The sequence below is a fragment of the Mirounga angustirostris genome, unplaced genomic scaffold (assembly GCF_029215605.1).
Source record: "Mirounga angustirostris isolate CCGP_5_RB_7025 unplaced genomic scaffold, mMirAng1.0.hap1 SCAF_9, whole genome shotgun sequence".
Lineage (NCBI taxonomy): Eukaryota > Metazoa > Chordata > Mammalia > Carnivora > Phocidae > Mirounga > Mirounga angustirostris.
In genome coordinates, this window is record NW_026991717.1 from 61,585,382 (window position 1) to 61,606,365 (window position 20,984).

Sequence of the window (20,984 nt, forward strand, 5' to 3'; positions counted from 1 at the left end):
CCAGGAGCCCAGCATGACCTGTCCTTTCTTGGCAGCAAGGACAGATCATCTGGTCCCACCTCACATTTATATGAGCCTCTGTGATACATAAACCGCTCTATTTCACTCGGTACAGTTACTCAAGGTAGCAACGGGGAAGGGCACATGGCTTTGGGCGCTTCTGCAAATAGGGTCAATACTGCTTTGGGCTCAAGCCCTCGTCCCCCAGGCCTACCTCAGCGACCCCAGAGCCCCCTAAATGTTCTCCTTGCTTTTAAGATGCTCAAGGCCCCCGCATGTGGATGTGGCGAGATTGCTGGGGGCTGCGGGGCCCTCCAGGCCCCAGGGGCTCCGGAACGCCGGGGGGAGGAAACTCGCCCTGTTCGCCTGGAGCTTCTGGGGGTGAGTGTGGCGGGCGGCAGGGGAGCCCCACGCCCTCACTGGGGCTGGTGCCGCCCGCGCCTCCGCTGCACGGCGCCCCGCAGCGCCTCCAGCAGCCGCTCCCGGTTGTTGCAGATGTTGTAATGGGTCAGGCGGAGCAGCTTGTCCGTGTCCTCCGGGCTGTAGGTCAGCTTCGAGTAGTGGTAGGGGGAGTCGGAGGAAGACAGGTTCACCTCCCCGGCCGCCTTCTCCTCAGGGGGGCGCGGGATGCCTGGGGGAGAGCGTGGAGCTGAGGCTGGGGGGTCCCCTGTGGAGAGGCATAAAGGCTGGAGGGGGGAGGACAAGGGCGCTCACCAGGGGCTGAGTACTCGCGGAAGGAGCCATCCACCAGCGGGAAGTGCAGCACAGCCGGGGCCTCGGGGCAGGCTGGGTCCAGAAACAAGTGGCACTCGTGAGGCTGGCGCTGCTCCTCAGGGCTGGGGGAGATGGGCGGGAAAGGGATGCCCTGCGCCTGGCACAGCTGGCCCAAGAGCTGCAGCGGCTGCGTGGCAGGGAGAGGGTGTCAGAGGGCGGGGCTCCCCTGTGTCTCCAACACTGGGCCAGCTGAAGCTGGAGGGCAGCTGAGACACGGGGGACTCAGTGCCCGGATGCCAAATCCGACCCAGGCAGCCCCACAGGGCCAGGCCAGACGTGGGAAAGTGCTCGAACCCTGACAACCTCTCTGCTGCAGCTCCTTTGACCTCTGCAGCGAGGGGCTGCTAACAACTCCCAGGTTCTGTAGGAAACTTCACTGGACCAACACAAAAACTCACAGCACAGGGTTCCAGAGGTCTTGGACCAAATGGGGGTAGCAGGGACCCCAAATATAAAATACACTTAAAAACATCTCCCTGTCTCACTGATATGAGGAATTCTTAATCGCAGGAAACAAACTGAGGGTTGCTGGAGTGGGGGGTGGGAAGGATGGGGTGACTGGGTGATAGACACTGGGGAGGTATGTGCTCTGGTAAGCGCTGCGAATTGTGCAAGACTGTTGAGTCTCAGATCTGTACCTCTGAAACAAATAATGCAATATATGTTAAGGAAAAAAAGAAAAGAAGAAGAAGAAGAAGGTAGCAGCAGGAGGGGAAGAATGAAGGGGGGAAATCGGAGGGGTAGACGAACCATGAGAGACGATGGACTCTGAAAAACAAACTGAGGGTTCTGGGCGGGGAGGGGGTGTGAGGATGGGTTGGCCTGGTGGTGGGTATTGAGGAGGGCACGTTCTGCTTGGAGCACTGGGTGTTATGCACAAACAACGAATCATGGAACACTTCATCTAAAACTAATGATGTAATGTATGGGGATTAACATAAGAATAATAAATAAATAAATGAATTAAAAAAAAAAAAAAAACCCATCTCCCTGTCACTGTAACTTCCCCTGGTGGTAAATTCACAGGAACCACAATTCATAGGATGCCATTCCCATGGTGTCCCTGTCTCAGCCTCTCAGGGAAGCTGGACCAGATCCTGGACTCTAAGGTAGATGTCCCTGGAGGCAAGAGCCAGGATGTCAGGCCAGGCCTGGGGTCACCACTGCCTCTCTAGCCTGCCCCCACCCCAGCCCACCTGAAAGGCTCCTCCGAGGTTGTAATCCAGCGACAGGATGAGGTCCACATCCCGTGTGGGCCGCAGGAGGGGCGGGAAGCTGGTGTTGATAAGGTAGCCAACATCCAGCAGACAAAGGTGGGGCTCTGCAGGTGTCAGCTGGTTGGGGAGCCCATCCAGTTTGGTGGCTGGAAAGGTCAAGGGGATGGGGTGAAAAAGCAGCTATCATTGGTGCCGAGGCCTCCAGACCCCTCTAGCCTAACGCTAGCTCCTTGCTAGTGGTAGAAGCCAACCCTGCCCTCTGCTCCCTGACCTCTCCTGCCAAAGTAGCCCTGCCACTTCCCAAGACCCCACAGATGGGCACTGATCCACGCTATAAGGAGAGGAAAAAGGGTTGCCGGGCTAGGCAGCCCAGTGAACTAAGCTCAAAGGAGCTTGGGGGATGGAGGGTGGGGGTGTCTGGACCAGGGACCCAGGGCTCAGGTGGCCATGGGCAGACCTTGGAGAACTGGGACCAGGGAGAGAAAAGATACCTTTCCAGGCGGAAAAGTAAGGATGATGGAAATAGTCCTTGTGGAAATGGAGGCCTCGCAGGAAATTGTGGGTGGCCTGGGCCAGTGGGCGCCGTGTCAGAAGGTCAGTGAAAAACTCAGCAATCCTGCCGGCCCCTGTGGGAGGCTCTTCTATCTTCAGAAGAGGGACCTGCTCCTTGTCTGCACAGTCAAGAAAGGGGAAAGTGGAGCATCTTTTAGGAAAGGGGGACCCCTGAACTTTTACCCTAGCTTCTGTGGACTCCCAAAGGCCACCGGACCATCCCCCAGGTTCCCTAGTGGCTGTCTCTCCAGCTCCTTCCAAGGAGCCCAGGAACCTACCCAGGTTGGCCCGATCCTGTGCCCAGCGGTCCCAGAACTGGCTGGGCTCTGAGGCCCAGTATAAGCTGTCCTGGAGGTTGGCTGCATACAGGTTGCTCCAGATACCTGAGAAGGGGACATGAGGGGAACAGAGGTGACCAGAGGGGGAGAGTTTCCCACCCCATCACAACCTGACCCTTCCCCACAGCCCATCCTAGACCAGGCAACGTCCCCGTGACTGAGCAGAGAGGTGGAGTTCCCCAGGCCCATTCTCCCCACTACCCCCGCTTCCATAACCTTCCAGCCCCCCCACCCCTCACCTTCAAGGAAGCAGATTCGGGACTCAGGAAGCCGCTTGGTCAGGCGCCCCATGAAGAACTCGGAGCCAAAGAGCTCAGAGGGGATGAAGGCGCCATACTTGGGAAAGCCAACCTCATAGGGGGAGAACTCGCACCACTCTGTGAGGAGACGACACAGCTTCACGGTGGGATTCAGACCCCCAACACCCTCAAACACCACAGGCGTCACATCAGGGCAGCCTGGCGACCTGGAGGCTTAGGCTGGGTGCAGGCACCCTGAGCATGGACCTAACCCCCTCCCGAAGCCTGAGTGACTCTGGGAGGATGACAGTCTCTGGAAAGCATGGGACCTGGCCCCAAAGGGGTGGGTGTAACACCCATCTACACACAGGCCCAGCTCTCCCTCACCCTGCCAGCACGAGAGCGCAGCTCTCAACTCCAGGGCTACTCACCTCCAAATTCAAAGGTGGTCAGGTTCTTTTCCTTGGTGTTAAGGGCACAGTAGATGGGCAGAGGGTTCTGGCCGTGACTCAGGGCCTCCCGCTGGGCTGAGAGTGTGTGGTCATGGGGCTGGTGGACGGAGAGGATTTGAACCTAAAGCTGTGGCTTTCTGGTGCCTGAGACCTTTGCCAGACCCCTGCTGCCCAGGGCTGCTCCCCACCTTCAGACCATGCCCTGGCCACACCCCTCCCCGCACCTCATCGTGCAGCAGTGCCTCGCTGATGAGGGCCCACAGGTCGGTGAAGCAGGTCGGGTGGCCCTGGCGGGCACGCTCAGCCAGCTCCTGCCAGAACCGCTGGAGCTGGCTGGGGGCCAGCACGCCCAACTTGCTCTTGGTCACCTGTGTCTTCAGTGTCGCGGTGGGCCCTGCCAGGTCCTTCTGAGACCATTCTGGGTCCTCGTAGAGGTTGGCCAAAGCCCTGGGAAAAGCCAAAGCCCAGGGGGTCATTGTATACCGTGGGCTCTCTATCCTAGGACAACAGTCTAGCAGGCACCTCCCAGTGGTCCCACTGAGCGGGTTTCCCTCTGGCACATCCTTTCTCCCAGCTCTCCCAACTGGGTCAGAGGCACTGAGCCTTACCACTGCCACCCCCAGACTCCTGCGCTCAACCTGCAGCCAGCTCACCAGGTGGAGCCCGAGGCCCCTGTGATGTAGGAGATGCAATCCAAGAGACCCAGCTCCCTCAGTCCAGCCAGCTGCCCGTAGAGGGAAACCATCGCCCGGATCCCACCACCGGTGGCCATAACAGCTACCACGGGGATCTGGAAGACAGAAGAGCCAGGCCAGTCAACAGCTGATCAGGGCTCTTGGAACCAGTGCTGGTCAGGCCTGCTGAGGAGGATCTAATCAGAAGTAGCCTCTCAAGGGTTGGGCTTGTCTGGTTTTAAGAACTCTAGGAAAAATGGCCAAGTACAAGACCTCATCTCCTCACCCCTAGCCCGAGGAGTCTCATAATCACTTTCTGGAAGCCCCACGGCCACCTCAAAAGTCTCCCACACAGCCCTCCCTTTCCCTCTTGGAAAGAGATGCCCCGGGCCGGCGGGCAGCCCTCAGCCCACACATCTCACTGATCAGTCAGATTGGACCCAAGTCCCAAAACCTGGACCAGGCCAAGAATCAAGAAACAAGGAGAAGGAAAGCTAGCCCGGGGGCGGCCGGGGGCGGGGGGGGGGCGGCAGTTACAAGCTCCAGGTGCCTCGTGCACTGCTCTGCATCTGATGGCATCGGGCGCCCGAAAACATCACGTGAGAGGGAAGCAGAGCAGGGCCAGGCAGATAGGAGGTGGCCACACTCTGCTCTGGTGAAGAAACAATCATTGAGCTCTGGGCCCGAGCAAGCCTATCCCATGCAGCCCGGCCCACAGACCTCGTCCTCCTGCAGGTCGTCATCCAGCTGCAGGGCCTGCTTCAGGGCTCTGGCCACCACCTGTTTCCTCCTGCTCAGGAAGGCCTGCTCCTCCGCACAGGGGCCACAGCCCAGCCGCACCGCCAGCTCCCTCGGTCTGGGGGGGAGAAGGAAGGGACCATGAGGCAGCTCCCGGCCTCCTCACAGAAAAGGAAGCTGGGTCTGCCTCCCCTGAGAAACCCACTGCCAACTCTCCAGAGTCTCCCCACCCCTCACCCCTGCCCGGACTGAAGCGTCAGGCGTGGATGTGAGGGGGAGGAGGTGAACCTGGACCCTTGCGGGACCACAGGGAATACAACAAAGTGGATTCACAGGACCAGAAATGCTGGTGCCTTAAAAGGCCCCTCTGGGGGCGCCTGGGTGGCCCAGTCGTTAAGCGTCTGCCTTCGGCTCAGGTCATGATCCCAGGGTCCTGGGATCGAGCCCCGCATCGGGCTCCCTGCTCAGCGGGAAGCCTGCTTCTCCCTCTCCCACTCCCCCTGCTTGTGTTCCCTCTCTCGCTATGTCTCTCTCTGTCAAATAAACAAAATCTTTAAAAATAAATAAATAAATAAATAGGCCCCTCTGGGGTCCCAGGTTGCACATAGGCCCCTGGGTGGGTCCCACCACCACAGATCTACTTCCCCACTCTGAGCTTTGCTCCCTCCCTCACCCAAAAATAACTCCAGAAGAGACAAGAAACAGTGCTCCCACCTCTTCGTGGTGAGAAGTTAGTTTCGCAGACATGTGAAGAAGGGCCATGGTGGGTGACTCCTCTTGTCTCAGGGAGATTACCTAAGGTGCACCCACAATGGCTGCCACCCAAAAGGATCGAGATTTCTCTCCTCTGGTAGTTCCCTTGCCCTCTCTCTGCCTTAATCTCAAGCTCAGGTAGCAACCTGCTTCCTCCCCCGCCATCCCCGCTTCTCCCAGGCCCAGCTCTCACCCTTCTTCTTTTCTCAGCTCCACCCTCATCAGGGGTTCCTGGAAACCATGAACACCAGTCACAAAAGTCAGCCACCATGTTCCTCTCATGCCGGCCCAAGCCACACCCTGTGATGCCCCCCATGCTCCCTTGGGCCTTTGGCCATCTCCACAGGGGCAAGGCCTGAGGCTCGAAGGCAGGGCTGCTCAGAAGACCCCCTCTCCCCAGAGCCTGGCCCAAAGACTGCAGCTCCTACCAAAGCAGGCCAGTCCTGCAAGGCCTAGGGCCCAGCCCGACCCATGCTTCTGGCATTCTTCCTCTGGGTGATCAAGTACCTGGGACGTAGGGAAGACAAGCCTCACCACTTGGCCAGAGGGCAAGGCCCTTAGGGGCACCTTCAGTTGCTCTTGAGGGGCATCCTGCAGGGAGGATGAAAGAAGACCTCAGAAGACCCTTCCGCAAGGACCTCGCCCATTGCCCCGGGGAGTGACAAAGCGGCAGGAAGAGGGCTAGGAGGCCAACGTCGACCCCATCCTCTTCCCAGGATGCCTGATTCTGCCAGAGTGGGGGGGCGAGGGGCTCAGCATGAGCAGAGGGACCAGCTAGGAGGAAGTGGGGAGGGAAGGAGGGAGAAAGACCCTGCAGGCCCCGCCTCGTGTGACGGAGAAGCACACTACCTGCAGAAGAATACCCAGTTCCTGCTCCCAGCAGGCCGGGCAATGGAAGCAGAAGGGGTCAGCACCCACGGAGGCCTCATGTTGACCCTCACAGGACCCAGGAACCACGAGCTGAACTCTGCCCTCTGACTCTGGAAACAGGAACCAGAGCAGAGTGGCTGCGAATAAGGTCTTGGCCCACAGAGGCCCAAGGCGGTCTCGCATAAGGGGCCTGAGGGGCACTTCCCTCCCACCGCGAGGGAAGACTGGCAGAGGCCCAGGCTGGGAGATGGAGCCCCGACCACAGCCACTCTGAGGACTAAGGGGACATGCTCAAGTCCTGGGGAGCCCAGCATGGATTTGCCCCTAACCTCGACTGCTGCCTAGGAGAGCTGAGCTGAGGGCAGCTAATAGAAGGTCCCATCCAGGGTCCCCATAGAAAGGGGAAGACCAGGGCGGATGGCTAGGGGCTATCCCAGTAGGTTGGGGACTTACGCTTCTGGTCCCCTGCCTCCTCCAGTTGAACATGCAAGCAGGAGAGCTCCCGGGCCTGAGTCATTAAGAAAGCCCCTCAGACTCACACCCCTCCCCTGTTAGAAGCCCCCACCCTCCCAGTACCCTGGTTTTGGTCCTCAGCACTTTATTACATTGGCCCTGAGTCACCAAACATTTGCTTGAGGTTGTATCCTCTTGAAGAACTGAAATCCCAGGGCCCCCCAACTCAGTTCTACCCCTGAATCCCCAACAGGGGCCCACGCTTCAGGCCCAGGAAAGAGGGCATGAGGGAGAGGTTCTGGACTCACCACCAGGATGCCATTGCTGACAAGCTGCTCAGCACAGTCTGTCCTGAAAAAGCCACCAGTGACCCTCATCGCAAGTCCAGCTTTCCAGGCTCTCACCCCTCAAGGAGGGAAGGCTACCCCCCAATCACTGGGTGTCTCCCAGGGGAGGCTGTCAGCTCTGGGTGTGCTGGGCTCTGTCCTTCCCCGAGAAACACTCCCACCCAGGAATCACCCCATCACCCCTGACTCACAATCTCTGCAGCCGAAATTCAACTTCTAGCCGCTCCTCACCCTGGAGAAATAAAGCAGCAAGTTAGAACAGGTGAGGAGTGGGTGTGTAGATTTCAACGCAGACGCCAGCAGGGGCTCCTGGGGCCCCAAAGGCGGGGAGAGCCAATGTCCATCTCCAGGTTTCTCTGTCCACCTTCTCTGGGTGGCTCCTAGAAAGCTGTTCTTGGCTTAAGGGCCAAGAAAGAGGGTTGGGGATGGGACTGTTCCTCAGTGACAGCAGCTCCTGGCTGCCCGTAGCCCCTGCAATGCTGGGGAAGCCTGGACCAGCCACTAGAGAAGAGGGCCATGTGCCCAGCTCCCCTCCAAAGCACCTCCCCTCCCGGAGCTAAGGCCCACTGCTACCCTGGGCACAGCCTTGCCTGAGGGTTCAGTGAGAAGCTCTCTCGGCGAAAGTCCCCAGCCTGCAAAGTCCCCAAGTCAAATAGCACTGACAACATGGCGTCATCGCTGGTCAGAAGATCCTGGTCAAAGACTTGCAGCTGCAAGACATTCTGGAACAGAAGAGAGTGAGGAGTTGCAGGAAGGAGGAGTGGAGTAGGAAGGTGAGTGGGGCCAGGGCACGGAACAAGGGCTGGCAGGGACGGTGGGCAGGGCAGGGACTGACACCTGGCCCACCTTGAGCTGGCTGTGGATTCGGAAGCGAAAGCTCTGATTCCAGACGGGGTTTCTGCTGTTCTTGACCGTGCGTGTCTGGAGCCTGTGGCTAGAGGCTGTGGGCAGCCACAGCCTCACATAGCAGTCAGAAGGGGTCACTGCGGGAAGGAGGAACCAGTGCCTGCTGATGGCCAACAGCCCGACCCAGCCCAGCTGCCCAGAGTCCATGACCTTCCATCCCAGGCAGCCCTGGGAGGCCTAGAGACCCATGGAATGGGGCTAGGTCGGGAGGCAGGAGGAGAGGCTGGGGCGCTACCCAACATTCCCCCTAGCACCTCCTCTTGGCACCCTCTCTAGGACCCCCTGCACGCCCAGCCCTAGAGTCTCTTCCCACTGGCCCTGTCCCACTCTGAGCCCAGCTACAATGCCACTGTCCTCCCTGGGCCCAGCACTCACCTAGGTCCTTCGAGGGCAGGCCATGGGCCTGCAGGACACGAATGGTGAGCAGGCAGGTCCCAGGAACCTTTGCCTGCAGAGGACGGAGAGGACAGGCTTGCTGCAGGCTGCTGAGCCCGAAGGAGACAAGGCAAGCCCAAAGAGGCCAGGGTGACCCATCCAGGACTAATCCTGAACCAAAGGGACCGGCCCTGCCCCACCCCCATCAGAGTCCTGAATGGGAAGGCGGCTACGGGAGCTCCCGACGATGCCTGCCAACACTTACCCAGCACTCCAGGCTGGCGTTGGTCCAAGGGCTTTATATGTATGTTAATTTCTTTAATCACACAACCACCCTATGTGTAGGGACTACTTATTATAACCCATCCCACAAGGAAACAGAAGCAGAGAAAGGCTAGTCACTTGCCGGAGGTCCAGAGCCAGGACTGGACCAGGCTGGCTCTCAATCCCACGCTTATCTGCTTCCAGTTCCTACTAGAGTATCTTTCAGTCTTTCCACCCCACATCCCCAGCTAACCCTTGCTAAGCAGCCTGGAGGCTGGCCTTGGGTGGCAGGAGGCCTGGGGGCATATATAGCTACAGAGAGAGGGGAAGAAGCACGGTAAGGGGTAAAAGCACAGTAAGACCCAGCCTGGCCTTGGGCCCCTTGGTGGGGCTGCTCCCCTGGTTAAGCAGCTTAAATGGAGGCCTGATCCAGTTAAGCAAACCCTCTATTTGGAGAAGCAGGAGTGGAGAGCACAGACTTGGTTTTCAGACAGCCTCCCACCCCTGGCCGGGAATCATTTCTGGAAATGGGCCCTCTGCCTGAGTAGGAACAGCAGTTAGCAGCTCACACCACCCACAGGTTTTCAAGTCCTCCAGATGCTACAAGGTCGGGCTAAAGAGGGTCCCCAGGTGGGTCCATCCAAACCCACAAACATGGATCTGGGGATATAAACCATGACAAATGTGCCAGAGAAACCTGTACCAACTATTCCTTTTGGCCTTCAGCCCTGCCTCAGAAGGGTCCTGATGGCTGGAGTCCAGGGGCAGGGCTGGGGAAATTCATCTGGCAGTGTCCGCCCTGGGGCCCCCGCACTCCAAGCAACTGAGTCGGGACCACTGGAGCAGCTACTTCCCGGGAGCCTGAGTTCTCAGGGCCCGATCCATGGGGCCAGGAACTCTGCCTGAGCCCATCTCTAGGGCAGGACGCCCTGGTCCGATGTGGGCAAACTCCCCTCTACACCTGGAGACACCCACAGCTCCCCTTAAGAAACAGCAATAACTGGGGGGGTGGGGGGGCACCTGGGTGACTCAGTTGGTTAAGCATCCAACTCTTGATTTCGGCTCAGGTGAGATCCAGCCGCGGAGCCCCACATGTCAGGCCCCACGTGTCAGGCTCCGTGCTCAGTGGGGAGTCGGCTTGAGATTCTCTCCTTCTGTTGCCCCTACCCCCGCCCCACAAGCGTACTCTCTCTCAAAGCAACAAGTCTTTATAAAATAAAAAAAGAAATAGCATTAACCAGGCCCCAGGAGGACCAAGTGTCAGAGTGGGGGCCCAGCTCCCTAGCAGGTCTTACCAGAGCCATGAGGCTGTCCGTCCTCAGGAGCCACAGATGACAGGCAGTGGATGCAGGACCGAGGACTGTTGGCTATTTAACCCAGAGCCAGTGATGCACCACCAGCTGGCCCCAAGCTCCTCCTTGGTCCCTCCCAACGGCCTCCACTCCACCCAAGCCTCACACCCACTCCAGGACAAGCTACCTGCTGAGGAAACGAGGAACCTTAAACCTATATGGAGACTCAGACACCCCTGGGACGGGGGCTTGCCACCCACGAAGACCCATTCCCTCCAGCTGCCACCATCAGCACCTACCCCACCCAGCCCTGCTCTCATGCCTGGACCTAGAAGGGCCACTGACATCTAGAAAGCAGGGAGTGGGCCCAGGGCAGCAGCAAGTGGAAGAGCCTCGTCCCCTGTCACAGGGTCTTTCACAACCTCTGGTGCCAGTAGGACAGGAATGCCCAGTCCTGACAGAAGCGCTTGGCCAATCTGAGAGGAGTGCCCCAGGCCCGTCACAACCTGGCAGGGGTGTGTGGTTCGTTCCACGAAACAGCCCTCCCAAGCGGTGTGCGCGGCTGCCTCCACCCTCGGAGCCGGGTGGCCGGGATGAGGAGGCCTCGGGGTGGCATTCGGGGAAGGGGGCTCTTCCAGCTCTGGGTGGGTGCAGGGAGGGAGGGAGTCTGCGTGCAGAGACCCCTGCCGTGGAGGTGGGCGGCAGGGTTTTCTGTCCCCTCCTACCTGTCCTTGCTGCGGGAGAAGCAGGGGTGACCCTGGGGGCCCCAGACCTCGCCAGCTGCCCGGGAGCTGGAGGACAGGCCACAAGACCAGAGCAAAGCTCGCCACAGCTTTACAGGCCGAGTCGGTGCGGTCGGCTTGCCCTGAGAGGGGCTGCAACGGCTGTCACAGATAGAGGGGTCTTGGCAGCAGAGAGCTCCTCGGGCTCAGGTCTGGACCCAGCCTCAGCCACAATCAGAGTAACCCTGAAATGTTTACCTGAACCTTCCAGCCCTCACCAGACCACAGAAGGCAACTTCGAGAGGGAGTCTCAGCACCCATGAATCACGGTCATTTTTATTGCGCATTTCCCTCCGTGCCAGCCCTTCTGGTCCTTAAGGCTCTCTGTCCGGGGCTAACAACACGCCGTGGGGTAGGAAACACCAGCTTCTCTGGTTTCCAGGCAGGACACCAGCGCTCCAAGGTGCTAAGCTGCCCAAGGCCACGGTGGCAGTGAGAGGCGGCGTCGCACCCGAAGCCCCACGCCTCCTCCGGACAGGCTGCTGCCTCGCCTGTGTGGAAACTTCCTGGGAGCCCACACCCAGACCTGTCTGGCACCTCCTGGGCCTCCAGATCACCTCCCCAAATTCTCCAACGTTGATCCCAAGCCGAGCTGGGCCGGCAGCCAGCACACTCTGGAAGTGACCTGGCCGGGGAGGCACGACCTTTCCCACCAGGTGTCGTGGCAATGTTCACCAGGGCTCCATCAGTCGAGGCCCGAGGCCTTAGTAAGGGAGTCAAGCAGCTGGAAGTAACTGTACTTAAGGTCATACTCCATGTCATACCAGTAGTTCACTGTGGGGAAAATGGAGACCTGAGCATGAAGGTCCCCCTCCTAACCTACTGCCTCCCCAACCCATCCCCCAGCTGCCCTGCGGGCAGCTCCTCACCAGCAATGCAGCCATGGGACTGCTGGACATGGTGGAACCACAGGGCTGGCAGGTAGAGCATCTCACCGGCCTGCACAGTGCAGCAAAGGGCCCGGGCCTGACTGTAACTGGGGTACCGGGCCAGATCTGGAGCCAGTGGGTCCAGTGGGATCCAGGGTACCTGGGGACACAATGGATGCCAGGGAGCAGGCCCAAAGCCCCCAGGCCCTCCAGCTCTGTGCCTTCCAGAGGGAAACACCACAAGACCTGCCCTGTTCAGCACTGGGAGGATCCAGACTTAGGGATCTTTCAGAGCCAGGTGCCATCTCCCCAACTCTACCGTGCCTGCTCCTCAGAGACCAGGTTCTGACCCTTCCCTCTCCCCAGGGCCCAGAAACAAGGCAGACACCTTCTCCGTGGCCTCTTCATCCACCATCTCAAAGGAGCCCTCTTCAGTTAGCTGGTAGGTTGCTGGTATGTACAGCTCTGAAACCAGAGAAAGGTGTGGGGACACTCAAATGGCCCACGGCTTCTCAGTTCCTCCCACTTGTTCCCTGAGTGCAATGGAAACACTGCGTCCACACCTCAGGCCTGGTGCACCAGGCTGCCCAGGGCCCTTGCTGCCCTCCCTCTACCTTGGGCCACCTGCTCTCCAGCCCCTGCAGGCTGAGTCCCATACCATAGGGGATGAAGGGCCGGTCGCTGGGTGGGTGCAGCAGGAAGCGTTTCTCCCCTGAGACCACACAGTAGAGGTTCTCATAGTGGTCCTTATGTACTGCCAATACAAAGAAGGCCCAGGGTTATGAGGGGCAGGGCACAGGAGGGGATAAATGATCACATTCAGGACCCTGCACCTAAGACCGATGTGACAGATGGCATAACAGAAGAGCACAAAGCAGGCCCAAGGGGATGCTGAGGAGCTGGGCAAGCATTCGGCATTTCAGATCTCTGCTCACCAGGGACTTGGTGCTCACCTGGGCTCATGTCTACCTAGAGGGGAATTCAAGCAAACAGCGTTCTCCTGAGTTCACCCCTGACCCAGCTGGCCTTTGGAGAGCTTTCTAGAGACCCAGAAGACACAGTGCCCTCCACCTCCAGTGCCATGGGACCTTCCCCAACCTGAGCTATCGGGAGGCCCTCTGTCGTGTCCAAACCCCGGAATCCCAGAAGAAATCTTAGAGAATAGTCAGTCTAACTTGCATCCAGACCCAACCTTCCACTCTTGGCCGCCTCTTCCCTCCTCCCCCACCTCTGTATTCCTTTGACACCTACAAGATGTCACTGCAGACGCCTCCCCCAGCCAGAAGTTCACAGCATCAGGCATCTTTCCTGTAGGTCAGAGGTAAGAGAGCAAGTTGGGGGGGGCCATCCTCAAATGCCAGGCTGGGAATAACCACCATAGAGTGATGCTGGACCAAAGCCTAGGGGGGACCAGAGGCTCACAGGGAGCAAACAGGGAGAAAGGGCAGAAGAGGGTGAGCTCCAGAAGGGGCCTCCTCCCCTGGGGGAGAAAGGAGGATAGCAATGTTCAGTAGTTCAATTCAAAGTCATGGCCTGGAGACTTGAAGGTTTAGTGCATAGCTCCTAACCCTGAGGGGCCAAGAGTATGGGCCAAGTCATCAACAAAGGGAGAAGCAGCAAGCAGAGCTGACTCCTTCCTTCCCATTTCTTCCCTGCCCGACCGATACCTTCACTCACCCAGTGCCTCGGAGGCCCAGGGCACATGGGACTCTAGATCAGGCAGCAGCTGGGGCAGCTCGGTGGGCAGGTTGGAGCACTGCTTCTGCACGTAGAGGACTCCTGGGTGCTGGGCCTGGCCCTCTAGCACATCCAGCACGAAGCTCAGGGGCAGGCGGCGCTCAGCAGGCATCACAAAGCGGTTCCCTCGTACAGCATCCGCATAACCATCTGGTGTCACAGCCACGCTCACCTCTGTGGAGCCCACTGTGGCTCTGGAGGAAAGGACTTTCAGCCCATACCCAGGTACCACAAAGTACCACCCAACACCCCCCAGGGGAGCCCCCACCTGAGATAGGGGAGGGACCACTTTCGCAGAGCTGGCCAGTGCTGCAGGGCATTACGGATGATGCAGGGCCTATTGGGGCAGACCCAGTCTCGGTAGAAGTGGAGTGGAGTGGGGGCCTCGTCCAGGTAGGGCACAGCAAGAGGCACACAGAGCTCTGAGAGAAAGAGGGGGGTGGGGGGACTGAAGCCAACAGCACCCAGTTGTGCCCCAGTGCCTACAGAAGAGATGCCCTCCTTGGGCAGGACATACCGTTACCACTGGTAATGCCCACTGATGACCAAGGGACCCTGGACAACCAGGAATTGAAGAATGAGGGAAATTTAAGGGACAAAGAGTGGAGCACCCACAAACACACCAAGCTGGGACATAAGAGTCCACAGGGCCAGGGGATGCTGCTCAGCCCCAAACCCAAACCCTCCCTGAGACCATGTCCGGCCCTGTACAGTGAACCCTCAGCTTTCCCACTCTGCAGTGCCCAACCTCCCGGCAGCCATTAGGGAAGACAGCCATTTGGGAAGGCAGCCATTTAGGCAGGGCAGGGAACTCCAGAATGAGTAGAGCTGAGGCCCCAAGGCCACAGGCTGGTGTGGGTGAGTCAAGACTCTGGAAAGCACCCACCAAGAGTGATACCCACCGAGCACCTAGAATGTACTCAGTACTTGATTTGGCCCATGTGGAGGTATCAAGTGATGATCCTACTGTCATCTCAGGAAGATTACAACCTAACTGGGCAGACAGCCTGCCACACAAAACCCTAAGAGGAAAAGTAAGGGCTGAACTATGTTTTTGATCTTACTGAAGAGCATCACTACCCCCAGACACCCAGCGCTACCACGTGCATTTGTGCAGGTTGTGCGGTATGCTACCTGCGCAGACGTCTATGGTGGCCCTGTGTCACCTCTCCCAAATCTACTCTTTTTGGCTCTTCCTTCTCCTTCACTCAGGTCACCTACTGATGATCCCGAAATTCTACTGATTCTACCTCCTCGGTCTCTCAAACCACCCCCTCCTTTCCTCTGCTAGTATCTACATTCAGACTACCTCCTCAGGTCTTCAAATGTCACTTCAATGAGGCTTCCTTCCCTGGTGATGCTTTTAAATTGGAACCTGTCCACAACAACCCTACACCCCTTCCCTTTTTTTTCCTTCTCTCTCCCTTTCGTTCATCACCATGTTACACACTATGTATCTCATTTAGCAAAACTGTTCATTGGTCTCTCTTGCTAGAATAGAATGTAAGCTCCATAAGGGCAGGGACGTAAGCCTTGTTCACCGGTGTATCCCCAGGGCATAGAATGGTCCCTAACACACAGCAGGTGCTCAGAAATGGTTGAAAAAAGTCTCCAACATCTCCTGGCTGGCTGGTTGCTGTAGTCAACTAACTGGTTTCCTTGGCTTAATTCCATTCCTTCTCAAAGCATCCCTCACCCTGGCCCCAATCATCTTCCTAAAATACAATCTCATCTTGTCATACCCCTAGTTTAAAAAAAAAAAAAAAAAAAATCCTTTAATGGTTTATAAATTATAATCCACCCTGGCATGCATTCAAGTCAATACATGATCAGGCCCAACCTACTTTTCCAGTCTGGTTTCCTCCTGTCTGGTGCCGGCCCCTTACCACACTCTCAGGTAGAGCCAAACTTTATTCCTGCTGCTCACTCAGACTGGAATGCCTCTCTCCCGGCTTCTACAAAGGGTACACAGGGCTTGGCTTTTTAGTTTCATCCATGAGATCTAGCCTGAATGTCTTGGCCCCAGTCAGCAACCACTGCACTAATTTTCATCTCTGAGGTCATGCCCTCTCTCTCATGTCAGTCTCCACACCGGTCACCTTTGCTTTGCAGTTGGAAAGTAAATGTCTTTAGATCAAAAATTGGAACTGAGTGGGAAGACCCTGGCGGGCCCAAGAAAACTGAAAAGGAAAGACCTGGCCCATGTGCTTGCTTCGCTGTCCAGAGAGGCACAGTGGAACCTGCCAAGCAGACAAGGGAGCAAGGGGGTGGAACCTGGCAAAGGGCCTTCCCAGTCAAGCCAGCCCACCAACGCAGTGACGTTGGGAAGGTGATATGGGGGGGGCTCTGTAAATCTCCCTATTGTTCTCACTGGGATGCTTAAAATATGTGGACACTACCATTTGTTTTTCACCTTTTGCATTTTCTGCAATTATTTCAGTTTTACTACCTCCAGTTAAAAGACTTCCTGTAGAGAAGGGCTATTGCTCCCTCGAGGCTTCAATGTGAGAGAATTTCAAAAGGAATCCAGACAATTCCTCTGCTAAAAATTTAAGCAACAAAAATACTCGCACGTGTGCAGAAAGACTGCTCCAGGCACGCTGGCCTTTTCATTGTTCCGTGAACACACCAGGCACACTCCCACCTCAGGGCATCGGCCCCAGTGCCCTCTACCTGCAAGGCTCTTCTCTCAGATGTCTGAGTGGCTCACTCCCTACCCCTCCTTCTTCAAGCCTGTGCTCAAATGCTGCTTTATCAAGGCAGCCTACTTACCCTATCTTACTTAAACTTGGAACCTGCCCTCCCACTCCATACCTGGCCTGAGACCCCTTATTCTGCTTTACTTTCTTTCCCACAACATCTATCTTCTAATCCATTTCTTCTACTGTATAATTAACTCATTTAGTGTGTCCAGGATTAATTGTCTCCTCACCTGGAAGGTAAGGTCATGAAGGCAGACATTTGTTTTATTCAGTGACATATCCTAAACACATTGATCAGAGCTGCACACATTGAGGTGCTCAAAATATTCGCTGCAGCATTAGCAAAACGAAAGACTGCAAATGACCTAAATGCCTATCAATAGTAGGCTGATTCAGTAAATTACCATACTAGTACACAGGAGTGAAAAAGACTGAGGAAGAGGGATACGGGGCGATCTTCAGGATACAAAGTGCAGAAAAGTGTGTTTAGCAGGCTACCACTTGTATACAGAAGGAGCTATATAGGCACGCGAGTGTATGTGTATGTGTGTAGATATAAACTGAGTATTTCTGGAAGGATGCAAACTGGAGCCTAGAATGGGAGGAATGCTTACTTCACATTATAAATCCGTTTTTGTTTTTTTAAGCCACTGCACGTGTTGCTAATTAATGGTAAAACAGAAATGGGAGGGACGGAATCAAAGAGAGAGAAAACTAAAAAACCAAGCAGGGGAGGGGCGCCTGGGTGGCTCGGTCGTTGGGGGTCTGCCTTCGGCTCAGGTCGTAATCCCAGGGTCGTAGGATCGAGCCCCGCATCGGGCTCCCTGCTCCGTGGGGGGCCTGCTTCTCCCTCTCCCACTCCCCCTGCTTGTGTTCCCTCTCTCGCTGTGTCTCTGTCAAATAAATGAATGAATCTTTAAAAAAAAAAAAAAACAAGCAGGGGAAGAGCCAGGAATTACTTCTACAGCTGCCTACAATTCTCCCAAAGCTCTGCACCAGCTCAGGGAAGTCTGTTCCTGAATAAAGCGTTCCAAGCAAAGGATTCAGAAAGGGAGCATCCGACCACCTTAAAACTTAGCGACAGGAAAGGCTGGGAAGGGCAACAGACTGCCCCATTATTCAGGACGGGCTGACTGTGGGAAACACACCAGGAGGAAGACTGGCCCGGGCCCTGGGAGTAAAGCGAAGAGTCACCCCAGAAAGCCACGAGGACACGGGAGCAGAGGAGCAGGGGACCCAGCACGGGGGTGAGGGCGGGGGTGGGGCAGAAGAGTGATCGGAGAGGGGCCAGCAACGAATCAGGTGCACGAGCTTCTGCGCTCCTTGGGGACATGAACTAGAGGGAACCGTGGTGTCTGTCGGCGGCCCAGGAGGGTCAGGGCGCACCCGACTCGGGGCGCCGGTTCCCCGCATGCCCAAGGTCCCGCCCGCGTCCTGAGGCTGCCCGGCGGTCGACGCGAGGCCGCCGCAGGCTCCGCGCGAACCCACTCACCCCTTGCGGCGGCCGGGAATTCTCGTAACTCCCTCCGCACGGCGTCCAAAGCCGCCTCCGCCATGACGCCGCCGCCGCTGCGAGACCACGCGTCCGCCCTTGAAGACTCCGCCCCGAGGCCCCGCCCCCGCCGGGCCCCGCCCCCGCCGGGCCCCGCCCCCGCCGGGCCCCGCCCCCGCCGGGCCCCGCCCCCGCCCCCGGCGCGCCGGGGTTCGGCTAACCCGACCACCGGTGAGAAGCCGCGCCTTCTCCCGCCTGCCCCACGCGCTGGCATCCTAGAGTTAACAAATGATTGTATTTATTGACGAGTTCATACATCAATACAAACGGACGAGTTAAAAACAGCCCCTGCCCCGTGAGACCTGGGGAAGAGGGAAGCGCCACGGGCCTGGACAAAGTATAAAAGTTATAAATAAGGGGGGGGTGTCAAAACTGGGTCAGGGCAAATCTGGTCGGGGGGCGGCAATTGCCGGTGGCCTCAGACATGCAGAAGGGGACGGGCGCCGGCCGACCACAAGACCCCCTCTCCCACCCCACGCTCGGCTGGGGATAGGGAAAGGGCGGCCACCTTCTTACAAACCTTAGCGGGAGTGCAGCTCCCTCCTCTGAGGGGCTGGCTGGCTGAGGATCGGGAGGAACCCAGGCCAGAGGGCCAGGCCTGAGCCTGTTTGGTCTGGGCTGTGGCTAGTGTCCCGGGACGGGGAATGGAGTAGACTTCTAACCCTCACAAAGGGCAGCTGCAGCCCTGCCGGGGTCCACCCTCAGCTGCAGTTCTTTGCAGCTTGGCCATGCAGGTGGTGGTAGTACAGAAGAGTGGGGGTGAAATAGGCTTCATCTCTTCTGGTGTATTCCAGCTGATGCAAACAAGAGCTGAGCACTCTATGCAAACCAATTTCTTTCTAAGTTTCTGCCTATAGAACCAGTAGGACCCCATGGCCTGTCCATGGGACAATTGGTTTTTCTAACCTGAATCTTCAGGAAAGCTACCCTGACTTACCTGAGGCAGAGGAAAGCAGTAGGGCCCAGAGACACATGTTCTTCACCCCAACTCAACAACTGCTTCACTACTGGGTCCTACTCTACCTGCCCCGTGCCCTACATCCTTCCCCTCACTCCTAACAGCTGTCCTTCTAATTCTAATCTATCCCCTCCCCTCTACCACTTACCTGTCCCACCTACCACCTTTCCAGTGTGTCTCTTGGCCCCTTCTGCAGTCCCACGTGCCTCCCCCTCCCCTCAACTTCCAGCATCCAGAGCATCCTGGGTGCCCAGCACTGCCTTTGAGGAGGTTCCTTCTACCCAAACCAGAAACCTACACGCCATCTCGTATTGGCTAGGTTGTGGACACCAAGAATCCAGAATTCGGGTTAGTGTGTTCCAGTCCTTTTCGTGCCCCTTGATAGTTCCACATGAGCCAGGGTGGCAAAGCAGGAGTAGCACATGAAGGGAAACCAGGCACACATCAGCCAGCCAAGTACTCTAGCAATGAACACTCAACTGTGTGTATGTGTGTGTGTGTGCGCGCGCGTACTTCATCTGTGGCCAAGGTCCTCAGAAGGTGGGCTGGCGCCCTGTAAACCATGAGGGAAGTTCTAACACCAGCATCACTCAGGATGCAAGGAGAAGGTGGCCTCTGGGTCTAGCAGCCTGCTGGGGATCAAGGTTGGGAAGACAGGGAAGACCAAGGGGCTGGGAAAAGGAGGCCAGGGCTTTATGTTTGCCCAGCAGAGGGCTTTACTGTCCTGCAGCAACATCCCACAGCTGTCTCCACAAGTTCTGGCCAGGAGAGAAAGGGGGCACCGAGAGAGAGAATGCTAGGGCTCTTTTGGGGGGGGATGGGAGTGGAATGTGGGGGGCTCGGGCCTTGATACCAACTCAAGCCTCCTGATGGCTGGGAACGCCCTGGAGGGCTAGAGGGCTTTGCCTTTGGGAACTGCCAGGAATTGGGGAAAACAGATAACCCCTGCTCTGGCAGCCAGGGGAGTGCAGCTGGTGTGGGAGGGGAAGTGGAGGTAGAGGTGAAGCTCCGCTGTTGGCTGAAGGGCACTGATACCACATGGCCTCTCACTTCCACCCCACTGAATACCCTGTGTGTGCTCCACCCCAGGGAGCTGATCCCTGCAGTAATTTCAAATGGCTTCTAAGAAGAGAGGGCCAGCCCTTCCCAATTTCCCCCAGATGGGGCAGGCTGCCCTCCTGCTCCTCACAGCACCAAGATGACAAGGATCCAAGACCTACCCTGCATGAGCCACTGAAGGGGCTGTGGAGGCAGGAGCTCCAAGAAAGTGAGGCAACAGTCAGGGAAATAAATTAATAAATACAGGGGCCCCATGAGGAAGCTGGAAAAGGTGCTTCCCCTCTGAGCACTGACCCCTGCTAGCCACTCCAAGCATCCCCACAGGTTTTGGAGAGTGGAGCAGGGGCTACAGTTTGGAATAGGGGGAGCATTCACTTGGGACAGGATTCCGGAACTAGAGTCTTCGTTCCATGCGCCGCTCCACCGCCCGAAGCAGCAGCTCTGAGTATTGCTCTAGCAGGGCCTGTGTTTGCTCAGCCCCCACGGCCCCAGGGCTCCCGCCCGGGCTGCACAACACTGCCCCGGCCAGGGCCTCGAGCTCCTGCCGCACTGAGGAGAAGGTGTTTCTGAGGAGCTGGGCGATGCGACTCTGCTCCGCTGAGGGCGTCTTGCAGCCAGCCACCTGCAGCGAGAGCCGGGAAGTGAGTCGGAGGAAGAGTGGAGGAACCTCCTGTCAGTGGATCTGCGAAGGGGAGGGACCCCACCTGGGTCTAGCCTGCCCCCAGAGAAGGCCCTCCTGGACCGTCCCCATGTCTAGGGTGGCCAAATAGTTTTTGAATATGACAAGGGCTACTATTAATAATTACACTGGGACGACAGGCATAAACTGGGATGGTCCTAGGACAAACCAGGTCCTAGGCAAACTAGGACATATGGTCGCTCCACGCCTACCCCTCCAGTCTGAGGAAGTCTCCAGAGATGACCAGTAGGTGCTCGGTTCAAGAGGCCTGGCCTGGCCTCTAACTCCCTCACTTACTCTGCCCCAGATGTTCTCGCTTGCTCCACCCACCCGTCAGTGGAAGAGCCTATGGCTGTTCTGGATACTCAGCCGTCTCCCCCACGGTGGGTGCCCAACACGTAC

At 57.4% G+C, this 20,984-nt stretch overlaps 2 protein-coding genes across 13 annotated transcripts in view; both read right to left on the minus strand.

Moving 5' to 3' along the window:
* Positions 1 to 84: 84 nt before the first annotated feature.
* LOC123861310 (bifunctional peptidase and (3S)-lysyl hydroxylase JMJD7) lies at positions 85 to 17,961 on the minus strand. Of its 9 annotated transcripts, XM_054513580.2 has the most exons (25): positions 17,827 to 17,961; positions 13,901 to 14,054; positions 13,573 to 13,826; positions 13,147 to 13,203; positions 12,554 to 12,649; positions 12,284 to 12,360; positions 8,689 to 8,761; positions 8,254 to 8,390; positions 7,998 to 8,129; positions 7,599 to 7,639; positions 7,369 to 7,411; positions 7,061 to 7,115; positions 6,587 to 6,717; positions 6,245 to 6,328; positions 5,931 to 5,968; positions 4,967 to 5,102; positions 4,226 to 4,362; positions 3,797 to 4,019; positions 3,552 to 3,669; positions 3,121 to 3,258; positions 2,822 to 2,926; positions 2,483 to 2,662; positions 1,971 to 2,137; positions 715 to 901; positions 85 to 631 (listed from the first exon to the last, which is right to left on the minus strand). In XM_054513580.2, exons 1-25 carry the CDS (start codon positions 17,888 to 17,890, stop codon positions 417 to 419), a joined length of 3,042 nt encoding a protein of 1,013 aa, XP_054369555.1. In that variant the 5' UTR covers positions 17,891 to 17,961; the 3' UTR covers positions 85 to 416. The 9 variants fall into 9 exon arrangements, 8 of the variants coding, with proteins under 8 accessions (XP_054369555.1, XP_064426676.1, XP_064426677.1 ...); XM_064570606.1 differs by lacking the exon at positions 13,147 to 13,203; XM_064570607.1 differs by lacking the exon at positions 13,901 to 14,054 and having other exon boundaries at positions 17,827 to 17,936.
* Positions 17,962 to 18,107: 146 nt separating this feature from the next.
* MAPKBP1 (mitogen-activated protein kinase binding protein 1) overlaps positions 18,108 to 20,984 on the minus strand; it is a 55,023-nt gene continuing 52,146 nt past the window's right edge. For all 4 annotated transcript variants that reach the window (XM_045900293.3, XM_064570631.1, XM_064570630.1 and 1 more), the window contains one exon: positions 18,108 to 20,525. In XM_045900293.3, the coding sequence (XP_045756249.1) occupies positions 20,298 to 20,525 (228 nt within the window). In that variant the 3' untranslated portion in view covers positions 18,108 to 20,297. The remainder of the gene's footprint in view (positions 20,526 to 20,984) is intronic.

Excerpts from the sequence above, each read along its gene's own strand:
- LOC123861310 (XM_054513580.2), bottom strand. The coding sequence starts at position 17,890 with ATGGCGGAGGCGGCTTTGGACGCCGTGCGGAGGGAGTTACGAGAATTC. Across the intron at positions 12,361-12,553 it reads CCGGCCCTTCATCCCCTATG|AGCTGTACATACCAGCAACC; the intron begins GTATGGGACTCA and ends CTCTGGTTTCAG. Across the intron at positions 7,412-7,598 it reads GAATTTCGGCTGCAGAGATT|GACAGACTGTGCTGAGCAGC; the intron begins GTGAGTCAGGGG and ends TGGCTTTTTCAG.